Here is a 13,800-nt window from a genome sequence, read left to right as displayed (position 1 = left end):
ATGGTGTGCAACTGTTAACTGACACACCTTCTGAATGACTGTAGCGGTGTTTGTTATCCCTTTGAAGTTGTTGGCATAATTTGACACTTCAGTGCAGACACACGTCACGTTACTTGCCTATATTTGATGAGGGAAAACTTAGATATTTGCGTACTAACAACATGTTTCTTTTACAAGTTCGGCTCCTTGGTGATAAGATCTCCACCTCGAGGTGGAGGTGATGCTGCACCTAGAAAGGCAAAAGGTAAAATCACTGTGGTATCAATAATAAAACTTTGCACGTGATATCCATGTATTATTGTTTATGACCTTTTTGTGATAAAATGGGGTGATGAGTTTTTGTTGTTCCTTCAGGTACCACAAAACAAGTGGAGAATGGCACCGAAGGGGAAGAAAAAGGTGTGTGATTTCCCAGGGTTTATTTTAATCTCCCCATCATCATGTCTCCATTCAGTTACTACAACAGGCCATTCACCTGTCACTCTTGCCTTGTAGAGGACAAAGCGGCCCAGTCGTTGTTGAATAAGATGATCCACACCAGCCTTGTGAACACTACCAATCAAGTAGAGGTTCTTCAGAGGGATCCAAACTCTCCTCTTTACTCGGTCAAGACATTTGAAGAGCTGAGACTGTGCGTTATCTCGGTGTTCAAATTCACCATTGCTTACTAATTTACAAATGTGTGTAGGCCTACCTCACATGAAACCTACACTATAAAGTGTATTTTAACCCGAGTTAGGATCTACAACATCACTTTTTTGCAGTATCGTGTTCAACATGTTTGGTTGGCCTTTTTTTATGTGGTCTTTTAAATGTTCTTCCATCTCAGGAAAGATGAGCTGCTAAGAGGAGTGTATGACATGGGTTTCAACAGACCCTCTAAGATCCAGGAGAATGCCCTGCCCATGATGCTGGCAGAGCCGTGAGTACCCATTTCATTTTTTTTTTTTTTTAACCTTTATTTAACTAGGCAAGTCAGTTAAGAACAAATTCTTATTTTCAATGACGGCCTAGGAACAGTGGGTTAACTGCCTTGTTCAGGGGCAGAACGACAGATTTGTAGCTTGTCAGCTCAGGGATTTGAACTTGCAACCTTTCGGTTACTAGTCCAACCACTAGGCTACGCTGCCGCCCCATTTAGCGCAATGCTCCTTGTGATTAAGCTCAATAATAGAGGAAATAGCCTAGATATTCTGCATATTTGAAGGGCTTGTGTGTTCTGATATTAAACATTTCATTTTAACCTTCAGTCAGATGTAGTCAAACTAGGTATTAACAATTATCACGTTATGTATACAGTAATATAGTTGTTTGATTGGATTTTGATGTGAAATTAATGGAATCTACATGATCTACCTTTTAGTCCCCCATTGTTCTCTCTTCAGCGTGTATTATCCCTCTGGTTCCAGACCTCAGAACCTGATTGCCCAATCACAGTCCGGCACAGGTAAAACAGCTGCCTTTGCGCTGGCCATGCTCAGCCATGTTGACCCAGCTAACAAATGGACTCAGGTGAGTTGACATCTCCATCTTCAGCACTGATATATACTGGAGCCATTAGCATTACTCAGGCTATGGTCTTATCTTTAAGAAGCTAGACCTCTGATACAGGTACTCAGCGGTCAGGTAATCAGCAAGTTCAGAAAGAGTTTTCATGGGTTTGTTTGTTTTATTAAGAGCGACTGCAGATCAGGGTAGCAGGTAAAAGGAAAGTGCCTTAGTATAGAACACTTCCATCACAGTGTGTTGCTTTTTTATTTTGTTGATTTTATAGATAAAAGCCTCATATTACTGAAACTCCTTATTTTGCCCCCTCAGTGTCTTTGCATTGCCCCAACGTACGAGCTAGCCTTGCAGACTGGTAAAGTCATTGAACAGATGGGGAAATTCTATCCTGAGGTCAAATTGGCATATGCCATTCGTGGCAATAAATGTAAGTGTCAAAACATTCATGCTTTTTTATTCTGAATACAATCTGTAATGTTATGGTGCATAATTTCACTGGGGAAATTGTAATCAATGCCGGTGCTCTCACACAAATGTCATGGCGGAAGCATAACTTTCAATGAAGCGAATGCCACATCTTAAGTTGTATTATAAAGTGGATGTTCTGTAAAAGATGCTAATGAGAATCATAATTAACTGCCCTATATGTCTCTGGGTGCTGAGCAGTGGACCGAGGGACGAAGATTCAGGAGCAAATTGTCATCGGGACACCTGGCACGGTCCTAGACTGGTGCTCCAAACTGAAGATCATCGACCCCAAGAAGATCAGCGTCTTCGTCCTGGACGAGGCTGACGTCATGATTGCCACACAAGGTCACCAGGACCAGAGCATCCGGATCCAAAGGTGAGTTTTCTCATAAGTTGAAAGTTGTAAATGTACAGTACTCTCATCTAGCATAACCTAAGTTCTACAAGACAAGCTCGTCTTGCAGGCCAGTAATTACATGAGTGTTGCTATTAAGTATTGTTCCCGAGTGGAGCAGTGGTCTAAGGCACTGCATCACAGTGCTAGAGGCGTCGCTACAGACCCTGGTTTAATTCCAGGCTGTATCACAACCGGCCGTGATTGGAAGTCCCATAGGGCGGCGCACAATTGGCCCAGCGCGTTAGGGTTTGGTCGGGGTAGCCCGTCACTGTAAATAAGAATTTCTTCTTAACTGACTTGCCTAGTTAAATAAAATAAAACATTAACCTCTTGAATGATAGGGCAACATTTTTATTTCTGCCTAAATATACATATGCAAATACATTCTTTCATGAGATGTCCATAAACAATAACTGGTAATGTTACAAATTGTTGAGGTGTACTCACTTTTGAGGACACAACCTCAAGTACATAGTACAAATATATTAGGAAAATATGAAAAATCTATTTTTTTCTATTCAACAAAAGTGGGGCAATAGGGCTTGATATGATACTTTCTAAATAAAGTACTTTGTAAACAACTTACTATAGATTTCACCTTTCTTATAACTGTCATATAAATATGATCGTACTTAGTGACAGTACAATATTGGCACTATTTTACATAACTGACAAGAATTCTAAACGTCCACTGAGGGGCACAGAGACACCATTCAAATTTGTGCAGACTCGTTACAACTTCCGCTTGTCTGTGACCTATAGAAAGTGGTCTTGTTTAAATTCTATGACATGATTTGGTATTTTTTTCATGTTGAGAGCTCAATCTGTCGGAGAATATCACAGCGAGATAGAAGTTATATTGTATCCGCTAGTCTCCCACTTCATATGTGCTATTGCAAGCATAGCTGTGAGTTTCACAGGCACAGGAAATTGTTCCTTTGCCTGGATAGGCCAGAAAATGTGACGTGTCACTCCCTATAAATGTAGGGTCTGAAACCTGACTGTCATCTGTATGAGAATGGTAGCAGAGAGCAGACCAGTCGGAACCGGTTCAGAACCACTCAAAGTCCGCCATATAGGGGACTTCACATCTTTGTTTACAAACACCTGTAAAAGGGCTCTTAAAGACATAGTAGTCACCAAAGTTCCAGAGCATTTATTTTTTAAACGTCCTGCTTTGGCTGGATGTGTCAATGTGTAGTTCATACATACGTAATCTATAAGCAGAAATACTGTCTTACTCAATTAGCTGCAAAATCCCTAGTTTGAAAGCGACTGTTTTTCTGGAAGCTGTACTGCACCATTTTCCCAACATTTTGCCCCACGTCGGCCAGCCCCCTAGCAATTAAAGTTCAACCAAAGAGCTTCAGCCCCTCGCCATTTGAGTGACAGCTAGGAAGACGCACACACAGTAGAACGAGAGGGAGAGCAATGACGTGGTGCACATACTGTATCTGCACATGTGTGACCTAGTAAGCCATTTTCGGGGACCACTTATCTTGTGAGCACTATATTCAGAACTACTGTCTGAAAAGTATACAAAAGTAATGGAGCATCGGCTTCCGGTGACGCAACTTAGGAAATGGCTGCCTAGTTTTTCGTACTGCACATCGGTTGGGTATTTTCCCCCCTAAATTCAAGTATTTACTCAGAGCATTGTAATAACTTACGGAAAAGGGGAAAATAGGAAAAGGTCACGGAGCTACAACAACAGCCCGTAACAAGACAGCAGAAGATATAATCGTCGATGAACCCGAGATGGCCAATGCTAGCGCAAATAAGATAGCAGCAGCAAAAGAACCCTCATTTCGTGAGGTGATAATGGAGGAATTGCTCGAGGCGCTCACAGGCTTACGAGAGGAACTTCGAGAAGATGTAAGAAAATAACTAAAATGAGTTCAGGAAGGACATTAACCAGAAACTTGAAGAAAACAAAGAAGAACTTCACAGAATATCTACAATAATGGGGGATGCAGAACAGCACATTGGGGAAACGGACACATGGAACTCCAGTCAAGGAAATACTTGAAGTCACTGAAAAGCCAACACGCACTACAGGCAAAAGTGACCGTTTTTCACGTCGAAACAACATTAGACTTTATAACGTAGTAGAGGGCGCAGAAAAATACTCTATGCCCAAATTCGTGGAGGGTCTATTCAAAGACATAATTGAAGATGACACTGACCTGGGAATCGAGAGAGCACACCGAGCTCTGGCCCCAAAACACCCCAGCGGTGCCCCTCCAAGATCCATAGTAGTATGGTTCCTAAAATTCTCAGTCAAAGAGAAAATCTTACATGCAACCTGGAAAAAGCCTGTTAACTTCCAAGGCCAATGAGTGTTCTTTGATCATGACTACGCGGGAGAGATACTGAAAAGAAGGAAAGAATACACCCCCATTCACCCCCCCCCCCACACCCCCAAGCACTTAAAGAGAAGGGTATTTGCTTCCAAACACCATTCCCAGCAAAAATGTGGGTATTTCTGGAAAATGGCCCGGTTACATACGAGCATGCAGACGAGGCGGCTGAGGACCTGAAGTCGAGGGGCATTCCAGTGGAGTATACCGCCAGGAGAAAGGCGACATCACCGGCGGAGACTCGAGCAGGCTCTCCCATGGATTGTTGTCGACAAGCAGAGTCATGGACAAAGATGGAAACCACCTCGGCGAGAGGACGTTCACATCCGAGAGAGACTCGGGCATTTCCAACGGGAAGATGGAAGACACTGAATTGGATTTAACAGAATTAATAGTTATCGCGAGCTGTTAAGACGTTGGGTTGTTACGGTTGACATTCCAATAGGTAAAATATCTCCCCTATTTTCCCCCAATGCTAAACAAGGGTGAGTAGCCAAAGGTATGTGTTCTTTATGAACAAACTAAGCGTCACGTTAATAACATATATATTAGCTAAGGATTAATGACACATTGACAACGGGGTGACAGAAGGGCATATCAAGGGGAGGATTCATGACATGCACGCATGACCAATATAGTTTTCACTTGTAATTAACCGATGTGTATAAGCGACAGAATAGGCGCCCTTATTATTTTCGGTTCCAACAGGTCTTGTTTGTGACTACGTCACGCATTTTCATATCTGAGCGAGGGGTCCCTCCTGCGGACAGGTTCATCCCCTCAAATCCCAGAGGCAAGAGACAGTCCTCTGACATGGGAGTCCAAATACCAAAGTATTTTCCCACTTTGGTTTACTTTATTATCGTTCTTGATTTTTCGTTCATTTTTAGGCTCATGATAAGCAGGCAGATATGGTGCACAGGTTTTTTTATTTATATCGATGCATCATCGGGAATTTAAGGTCATAAGTCTTAATGTAAACGGACTGGGGAGTGCCATCAAGAGAAGTAAGGTAATAGCAAAGATGAAACGGGAGAGAGTTGACATACTATTCTGGCAGGAAACTCACTTATCCACACCTGAACACGAGAAACTCAAGTAAATGGTATATAGGAACACTTTATTTTCTTACAAAATGGGTAGAAGGGGAGTTGCAATCTTGATCCCAAATGCAGTTAATTTTGAGTTTGTCAGAAATAAAAGACAAGGAGGGTAGATTTATACTTGTTAAATGTAAACTGGATAACAAGGAAGTTACATTAAATAATGTATACGCACCCCCAGGGAGTGACATGGTCTTCTACAGGAAGGTGTTTGATTTAATTGCCACAGAAACCTCTGGCACTCTTTTATGTGGAGGGGATTTGAACACAATTTTAAACTCAAAATTGGACAGCACAAATCAAAATAGGAAAATGAGTCTAGTTGCTAAAAAGATCAATAGGATATTGCAGGATCTAGGACTGCTCGATGTATGGCGTGACACCGACAAGACCGATAAGAAATATACTTTTTACTCAGCCCGCCACACTGAATACTCACGGTTAGACTACTTTGTCATGTACAGTGCAGATAGACACAGGCTTAAGGAGTGTAGGATCGGGCAGAGCGACTTATCAGATCATAATGGAGTTTACCTTACTCTACACCTTGATAGCAAACCAAGAAATACTATATGGAGACTTAATACATCAATGATGTCGCTCTTGCTGCTGGTGAGTCTCTGATCCACCTCTACGCAGACGACACCATTCTGTATACTTCTGGCCCTTCTTTGGACACTGTGTTAACAACCCTCCAGATGAGCTTCAATGCCATACAACTCTCCTTCCGTGGCCTCCGACTACTCTTAAATACAAGTAAAACTAAATGCATGCTATTCAACTGATCGCTGCCTGCACCTGCCCGCCCGTCCAGAGTTCTGACTTAGAATATGTGGACAACTACAAATACCTAGGTGTCTGGTTAGATTTTAAACTCTCCTTCCAGACTCACATCAAACATCTCCAATCCAAAGTTAAATCTAGAATTGGCTTCCTATTTCGCAACAAAGCATCCTTCACTCATGCTGCCAAACATACCCTCGTAAAACTGACCATCCTACTGATCCTCGACTTCGGCGATGTCATTTACAAAATAGCCTCCAATACCCTACTCAATAAATTGGATGCAGTCTATCACAGTGCCATCCGTTTTGTCACCAAAGCCCCATATACTACCCACCACTGCGACCTGTACGCTCTCGTTGGCTGGCCCTCGCTTCATACTCGTCGCCAAACCCACTGGCTCCAGGTCATCTACAAGACCCTGCTAGGTAAAGTCCCCCCTTATCTCAGCTTGCTGGTCACCATAGCAGCACCCACCCGTAGCACGTGCTCCAGCAGGTATATCTCTGGTCACCCCCAAAACCAATTCCTCCTTTGGCTGCCTCTCCTTCCAGTTCTCTGCTGCCACTGACTGGAACGAACTCCAAAAATCTCTGAAACTGGAAACACTTATCTCCCTCACTAGCTTTAAGCACCAACTGTCAGAGCAGCTCACAGATTACTGCACCTGTACATAGCCCATCTATAATTTAGCCCAAACTACTACCTCTTCCACTACTGTATTTATTTATTTATTTTGCTCCTTTCCCACCCCATTATTTCTATTTCTACTTTGCACATTCTTCCACTGCAAATCTACCATTCCAGTGTTTTACTTGCTATATTCTATTTACTACGCCACCATGGCCTTTTTTTGCCTTTACCTCCCTTATCTCACCTCATTTGCTCACATTGTATGTAGAGTTATTTTTCTACTGTATTATTGACTGTATGTTTGTTTTACTCCATGTGTAACTCTGTGTTGTTGTATGTGTCGAACTGCTTTGCTTTATCTTGGCCAGGTTGCAATTGTAAATGAGAACTTGTTCTCAACTTGCCTACCTGGTGAAATAAATAAATACAAATAAATACAAGCATGCTGAATGATCCAGCATTCAAGGAATCAATAAAGACAGAATTGAACATCTATCTGGAGAATAATGATAACGGGGAAGTATCTCCTGCTACATTGTGGGATGCAGCTACGGCGGTTATTAGAGGGAAGATCATAGCCACATCATCTCTCAAGAAAAAGATTAAAGCACAGAAACTGCTGAAATTACAGGAAACATTAAGAAACTTAGAATGATCTCATAGTCAATACAAGACCCTCTTATATTATTAGAGAATCAAAAGGTAAAACAGGAAATTGACCAGATTTATAGAGAAGAAGTAAAGAAAAAGCTCAGGTTCCTGAAACAACAATATTATGAAGCAGGCTCAAAGGCAACCAAATTACTAGCCTGGAAACTCAGGAAACAACAAGCACAGAATACAATTTTCAAAATAAAAGACCCCAAAACAAAGAAGATCACATGCAAATTAGATGAAATACAGAATGCATTTGAATCATATTACACAAATCTGTACAAGCAACCAGAGAAGGCAGATGCACAGACAATAGAGCATTTTTTGAACTCACTTGATCTCCCCTCAATTGGGACAGAGCAAAATGATAGACTAACTTTAGAAATATCCACCGAAGAAATTAATAAAGCAATATCTAATCTAAAAGTAAACAAGTCTCTAGGCCCTGATGGCTTCCCTTCAGAATGGTTCAAGACCTTCAGAGAACAACTAACACCTCTACTTAAGGCCTGTTTTAACTGGACATTGCGGGAGGGTGGTCTCCCACCGTCATGGAGAGAGGCCATCATATCTGTAATCCCAAAAGAGGGTAAACATAAGGAATGCAGTTCATATAGACCTATCGCAATTCTTAACACGGATTATAAACTATAAGCATCAATAATAGCCAAAAGAATGGAGAACATAATCCCAGAATTGATTGACGGAGATCTAACTGGTTTCATACAAAATAGGCAGACACAGGACAATATAAGGAGAACACTACATGTCATGGACCACATTACTCAGAATAAGACAAGTGCAATATTAATCCGTCTAGATGCAGAAAAAGCATTTGATTCAGTGGGATGGGATTATCTATTCCAAGTTATGGAAGGATTTGGTTTCAACTAAGAAGTGATACAGTGCATCAAAACACTGTATTCATGTCCGACCGCTAGAATAAAGATAAATGGACATTTGTCACAAATGATCAAATTAGAGCGAGGAGCAAGACACGGCTGTAATCTTTCACCCACGCTCTTCTCCTTGTACCTCGAACCATTAGCACAGGCAATAAGAAAAGACCCAACCTTAGAGGGAATAACAATGAGAGGCAGTGAACATAAGATATGCATGTATGCTGATGATCTGTTATTCCTTAAAGATCCAGGCTCAAGTGTACCTAGATTGATGGATGTTTTACAAACATTTGGAACATATTCAGAGCATGTGCTTAACGTACACAAGACCCAAGCCCTAGTATATAATTATACCCCACAGGAAGAGCTGAAGAGTAGGTATAACTTCCACTGGACCTCTTCATCCATTAAATATCTTGGAGTATATCTACCAAAAGATACACCCAAACTTTATTGCATGAATTACGATCACATCAACAAGAAAATAAATGATGACCTAGACAGGTGGAATTCACTTCCCTTAGATCTTAATAGTAGAATTGAAACAATCAAAATGAACATCCTGCCAAGGTTTTTTCTGTATTTGTTCCAATCATAGAAATACTACCTAAACAGTTTAGTGAATGGGATAAACGGGGAAAAAAAGGTTTATCTGGAACAGTAAGAGACCAAGAACTAGATATACAACATTACAATTACCAAACAACTGTGGGGGTGTGGCCTTACCAAACCTAAAAGATTATTTTGTGTCAGCCCAATGAGACCTCTGGTGTGTTGGTGCAATTCAGAATACGAATCCAAATGGAAAGACATGGAGACTACTTTGACAGAGACACCCATACAGTCAGTTTTGGGAAATAAGGACATGGTAATAGAAATATACAGTAGACAAAATCAGTGGATTAATTTCTCTCTGAAGACATGGTTTAGGGTAGTTAAGCAAAATAATTTAGACCGAGAGATCAAACTGCTGAGTTGGCCCGCATAGCTTCATCCCTGCAACTCAGGACAGCAGATTTAAACAATGGACGCAGAAAGGCATCACATCATTCAGTACAATTATAAGGAATGGGGACCGAGATAACTTCCAGGACCTAAGTAAAAAAACATGGCTTGGATAAACAAGATTTTTACAGATACCTACAAGTTCGACACTATTTCTTAAGGGAGATAAAAGTGACTGACCCTCGAGCACCTCCAAAATTAATCCAAGTATTCACTAACGCATACAACTTGGGCAGTAACAAAAAAACAACTTCAAATCTCTACTTGGGTATTCAATCCTCAAAGAAACATTCTACAAGCTATATTAAAAAGAAATGGGAGGAGGACCTTAACATTGAAATAACTGATGAAACATGGTTGAACATATTAGAGACTCAACAAAGCTCCACCAACTCAAGGTCATGGAGAGAATTCTGTTGGAAGAATGTTATACGTTTCTTCATAACACCTAAACTGAAATCAAAACAGGCTGGCTCACTACACCCTTGTTGGAGAGAATGTTATACATTTCTTCATAACACCTAAACTGAAATCAAAACAGGCTGGCTCACTACACCCTTGTTGGAGAGAATGCAGTCTATTGAGGGTGGATCACTCTCATATCTTTTGGACTTGCCCCGCAATCGAAACTTACTGGGGAGAAATAAGATCTAACATTGGAAAAAATAATGGGATTGGACATAGAACAAACATTCATTTCTTTGTACTTGGGTGAAATACCTGATGACTTAAACAATAGAGAAAGTACCTCTTGAAGGTCCTACTGGCAGCCAGTAAAAAGGCTATCACTAGGAAATGGCTACAAAAAGACCCTCCCACAGTGACACAATGGATAGACATTGTAAAAGAAATACACCATATGGAGCCGTATGACCTTTGCTTTAAGAACACGAGGAGAAAGGTCAGGAATACTGGGAAAATGGGTTTTGTACTTGAAAAAGGTCTAATTCAAAGATGTCAATGTAACTAATATGAAGGTATGACGTGCACTAACTGCCAGATCTTTTTTTTTTCTTTTTTTTTTCTTTATTTGTACTTTTCTTTGTGTTCCTACAATAAAAACAAAGTATTTAAAAAAAATAAAAAAAAGTACTGGTGCATTGCTTTAATGACCACTGATGGTGATTAGTTACCTTAGCTTCTTCAGCTGGTTATCTTGAGGACTTTTCCTGTTGTGATGTCTTTTTCTGATGCTAATAAACTGTGTTCTTAGCTAACTAAATGATGACGGCTAATACTAAGCATCTATTCATTATCCACCTGGAGAAACTCTGACTTTTCCCTCCCCACCCCACGCAGAATGTTGCCAAATGAATGTCAGATGCTGCTGTTTTCGGCCACGTTTGAGGACTCAGTCTGGAAGTTTGCCGAGAGGGTTGTGCCAGACCCCAACATCATCAAGCTGAAACGTGAAGAGGAGACTCTGGACACCATCAAGCAGTATTACGTGCTCTGCAATGATAAGGACGAGAAGTTCACAGCCCTCTGTAATATCTACGGAGCCATCACCATCGCCCAGGCTATGATCTTCTGTCATGTGAGTCTGTCCTCAACGTATCATAGGAATTACATTTCTGGGGGATTTGGTTTGATATGGTACATGAACTAGCCTAATAAAGTAAATAAATAAAGGTGTTTGTATGGTACATAAAGTAACAGAAATAATCAATGGTCTTTGCCTTTTGTAGACCCGAAGGACAGCTGGCTGGCTGTCTGCTGAGCTGACCAAAGAGGGCCATGTGGTGGCACTGCTGAGTGGGGAGATGACTGTTGAGCAGAGAGCGGCCATCATTGAACGCTTCAGGGAGGGCAAAGAGAAAGTCCTAGTGACCACCAACGTATGCTCCAGAGGTGAACATCAAGTAAATTAAAGCATGATAAATGTAACCAATTGTATTTATGTAGGAAGATGAGTGAGTTTCGCTTTGACATTGAACATTTTAGATTATAACATGCTTTTCTTTTTCAATAGGCATTGATGTTGAGCAAGTTTCCGTGGTGATCAACTTTGACCTGCCCATGGACAAAGACGGAAACGCTGACAACGAGACATACCTTCACCGGATTGGCCGAACAGGACGTTTCGGCAAGAGGGGGCTTGCCGTCAATATGATTGACAGCAAACAAAGCATGAACATTCTCAACCAAATCGAGGAGCATTTCAGTACGTTTCTGTCTCTAGACCAATTAATTGTACATATTGATCTATATAATAGGGTTCTCATTAGTAACCTAACCTTTCGTCTCGTTTTTCCCCCACAGATAAGAAGATAAACAAACTTGACACTGACGATCTGGATGAAATCGAGAAAATCAGCAACTGAAGAGGATGCTATCCTTTATAAATCATAATTGAATGCGTCTAATATTTATGCAGGTGGGACTGTTGCCTCATTAATATTACTAGACAGATCATACACGTAAGGTTAGCTAGCGAGCCAGCCAGCTAATGTTTGCTAGCTAGCTAACAATAAACTTTAACTTGAAATGAAAACAACTTTCTGACAAAATTAGAAATAATGATATCTGAAAATGTAACTAGCTAGACTCTCTTACCCATATACATGGATGGATGCTTCTCCCTCTGTCACGGATGCCATGGTTGCCTTAGTTTTAAGATGTAATACGGAGACAGGTGTTTTACACAACAACCTTCTGTGTATTCTTGTTTATACTCCATCTTCATATTTGCAATCATACGCCAGAATTTTCTCCATCTCCTTAGCGATCATACTCTAATATTACTGATTTCAAAACTCGACCCTCCAGAAAGTGGAAAGCAACTCTTATGCAGTTCTACTAGGAGATAGCTATCAAAAAAAAGCTGTGTTAGAAAGGATTACCTACACATACTGACCAGCTCATGTTATAGACAGAAGCGGGCTACATGGCAGACCAATCCGAACTCATCTCTTTGCATGTCCAGCCCATCATGGCTAGCGGGAAGGTTCCTGCCTTTTTCTGTGGCTAAACCAACTAGGCTCGTAATTTAACAATATTATTTGTATTTACAGATGGCATACAAGTTTTATCAAGGCACATGAAAGTTCATGTTCCAGAAGGCATTTCTTACCCCAAAAATGTTGATAATAAAAACAAAAGTTTAAATTCAAATGGCTCATGTGAAGTGGTGACCCGCGACATACGCCTAGTTTGCTGAAATGAGTCACATTTATGCTTTTGGACTTAAGTCACTAAGGATTTATTTGAATGTTTACATGAAATGACAGTATATGTTAGCCATGCCTTAAGCATTTAGATTTCATAGATTCTGCTCTTTGAGACTATTAGGATTACAGTTGGTTTTCATTTGCTATAATTTTTGTCGAGGGGTTACACTAAACTAATATTTTACCCTCTTGATCGGGTGCTCTCCTCAGAGGAATGCATAGGTGTACGCATTGGCCATATGGTTGTTTGCAGCATTATACAGTATATTGAATAAAACAGAGAACACTTAGCAAAAGTTAGACTAATGGGAGAAGTTTGCTGTGCTGATTTGTCTTAACCCTTTATTTTATAGAATCATAAGAGTTGAAAGGTAATGTGATTTGAAGTTGAGCAAATGAGAAGTACTGTACTAACTAAACTGGAGAAATGTCCATTCCTTATTAATGAGAAGGCAACTCATGATCAATCTAGTCTAGACCTACAATCCTTGAGAGATTTACAGAATTTCAGTATTGCAACACTAAATACATTCTTGATAGTTTGGATACACGGGTGTTTCACAGTAATCCTAAGATTCCATTGTAATAATACTGTGAGTATTAGAGCGGTTGCACCATCTTGTATTTTAAGTTTTCCCAATAAGGCTCTGCAAATCTCTGATGGGAGATTGTTTCGGTGAACAAAACTTGTTTCCAGTCACATTCAATTAGTTTGAAACTAACATGAAGGTTTGTGTCAGAATTGATTGGTTAATATTTTCCTTAAACTATTGGCATGCTTATTCTGTCAACTGACAAATTGGGCACTTTTACCAAGTA

General features: G+C 40.5%; 1 protein-coding gene across 2 annotated transcripts; it reads left to right on the top strand.

Annotated features, from left to right (window-relative positions):
* The first annotated feature begins 503 nt into the window (after positions 1–503).
* zgc:193690 (ATP-dependent RNA helicase DDX19A) lies at positions 504–12,135 on the top strand. 2 transcript variants are annotated; one of them, XM_039007593.1, is made up of 8 exons: positions 504–631; positions 1,410–1,512; positions 1,819–1,933; positions 2,173–2,350; positions 11,111–11,348; positions 11,500–11,662; positions 11,784–11,975; positions 12,074–12,135. In XM_039007593.1, the coding sequence occupies exons 1-8, from the start codon at positions 528–530 to the stop codon at positions 12,133–12,135; spliced, it is 1,155 nt and encodes a 384-aa protein (XP_038863521.1). In that variant the 5' UTR covers positions 504–527. The 2 variants fall into 2 exon arrangements, with proteins under 2 accessions (XP_038863521.1, XP_038863520.1); XM_039007592.1 differs by lacking the exon at positions 504–631 and adding an exon at positions 846–922.
* The last annotated feature ends 1,665 nt before the right edge of the window (positions 12,136–13,800 follow it).

The sequence above is a fragment of the Salvelinus namaycush genome, chromosome 14 (assembly GCF_016432855.1).
Source record: "Salvelinus namaycush isolate Seneca chromosome 14, SaNama_1.0, whole genome shotgun sequence".
NCBI classification, from domain to species: domain Eukaryota; kingdom Metazoa; phylum Chordata; class Actinopteri; order Salmoniformes; family Salmonidae; genus Salvelinus; species Salvelinus namaycush.
Note: the sequence above shows the minus strand (reverse complement) of the source record. Positions and strands in the feature narration are given on the sequence as shown.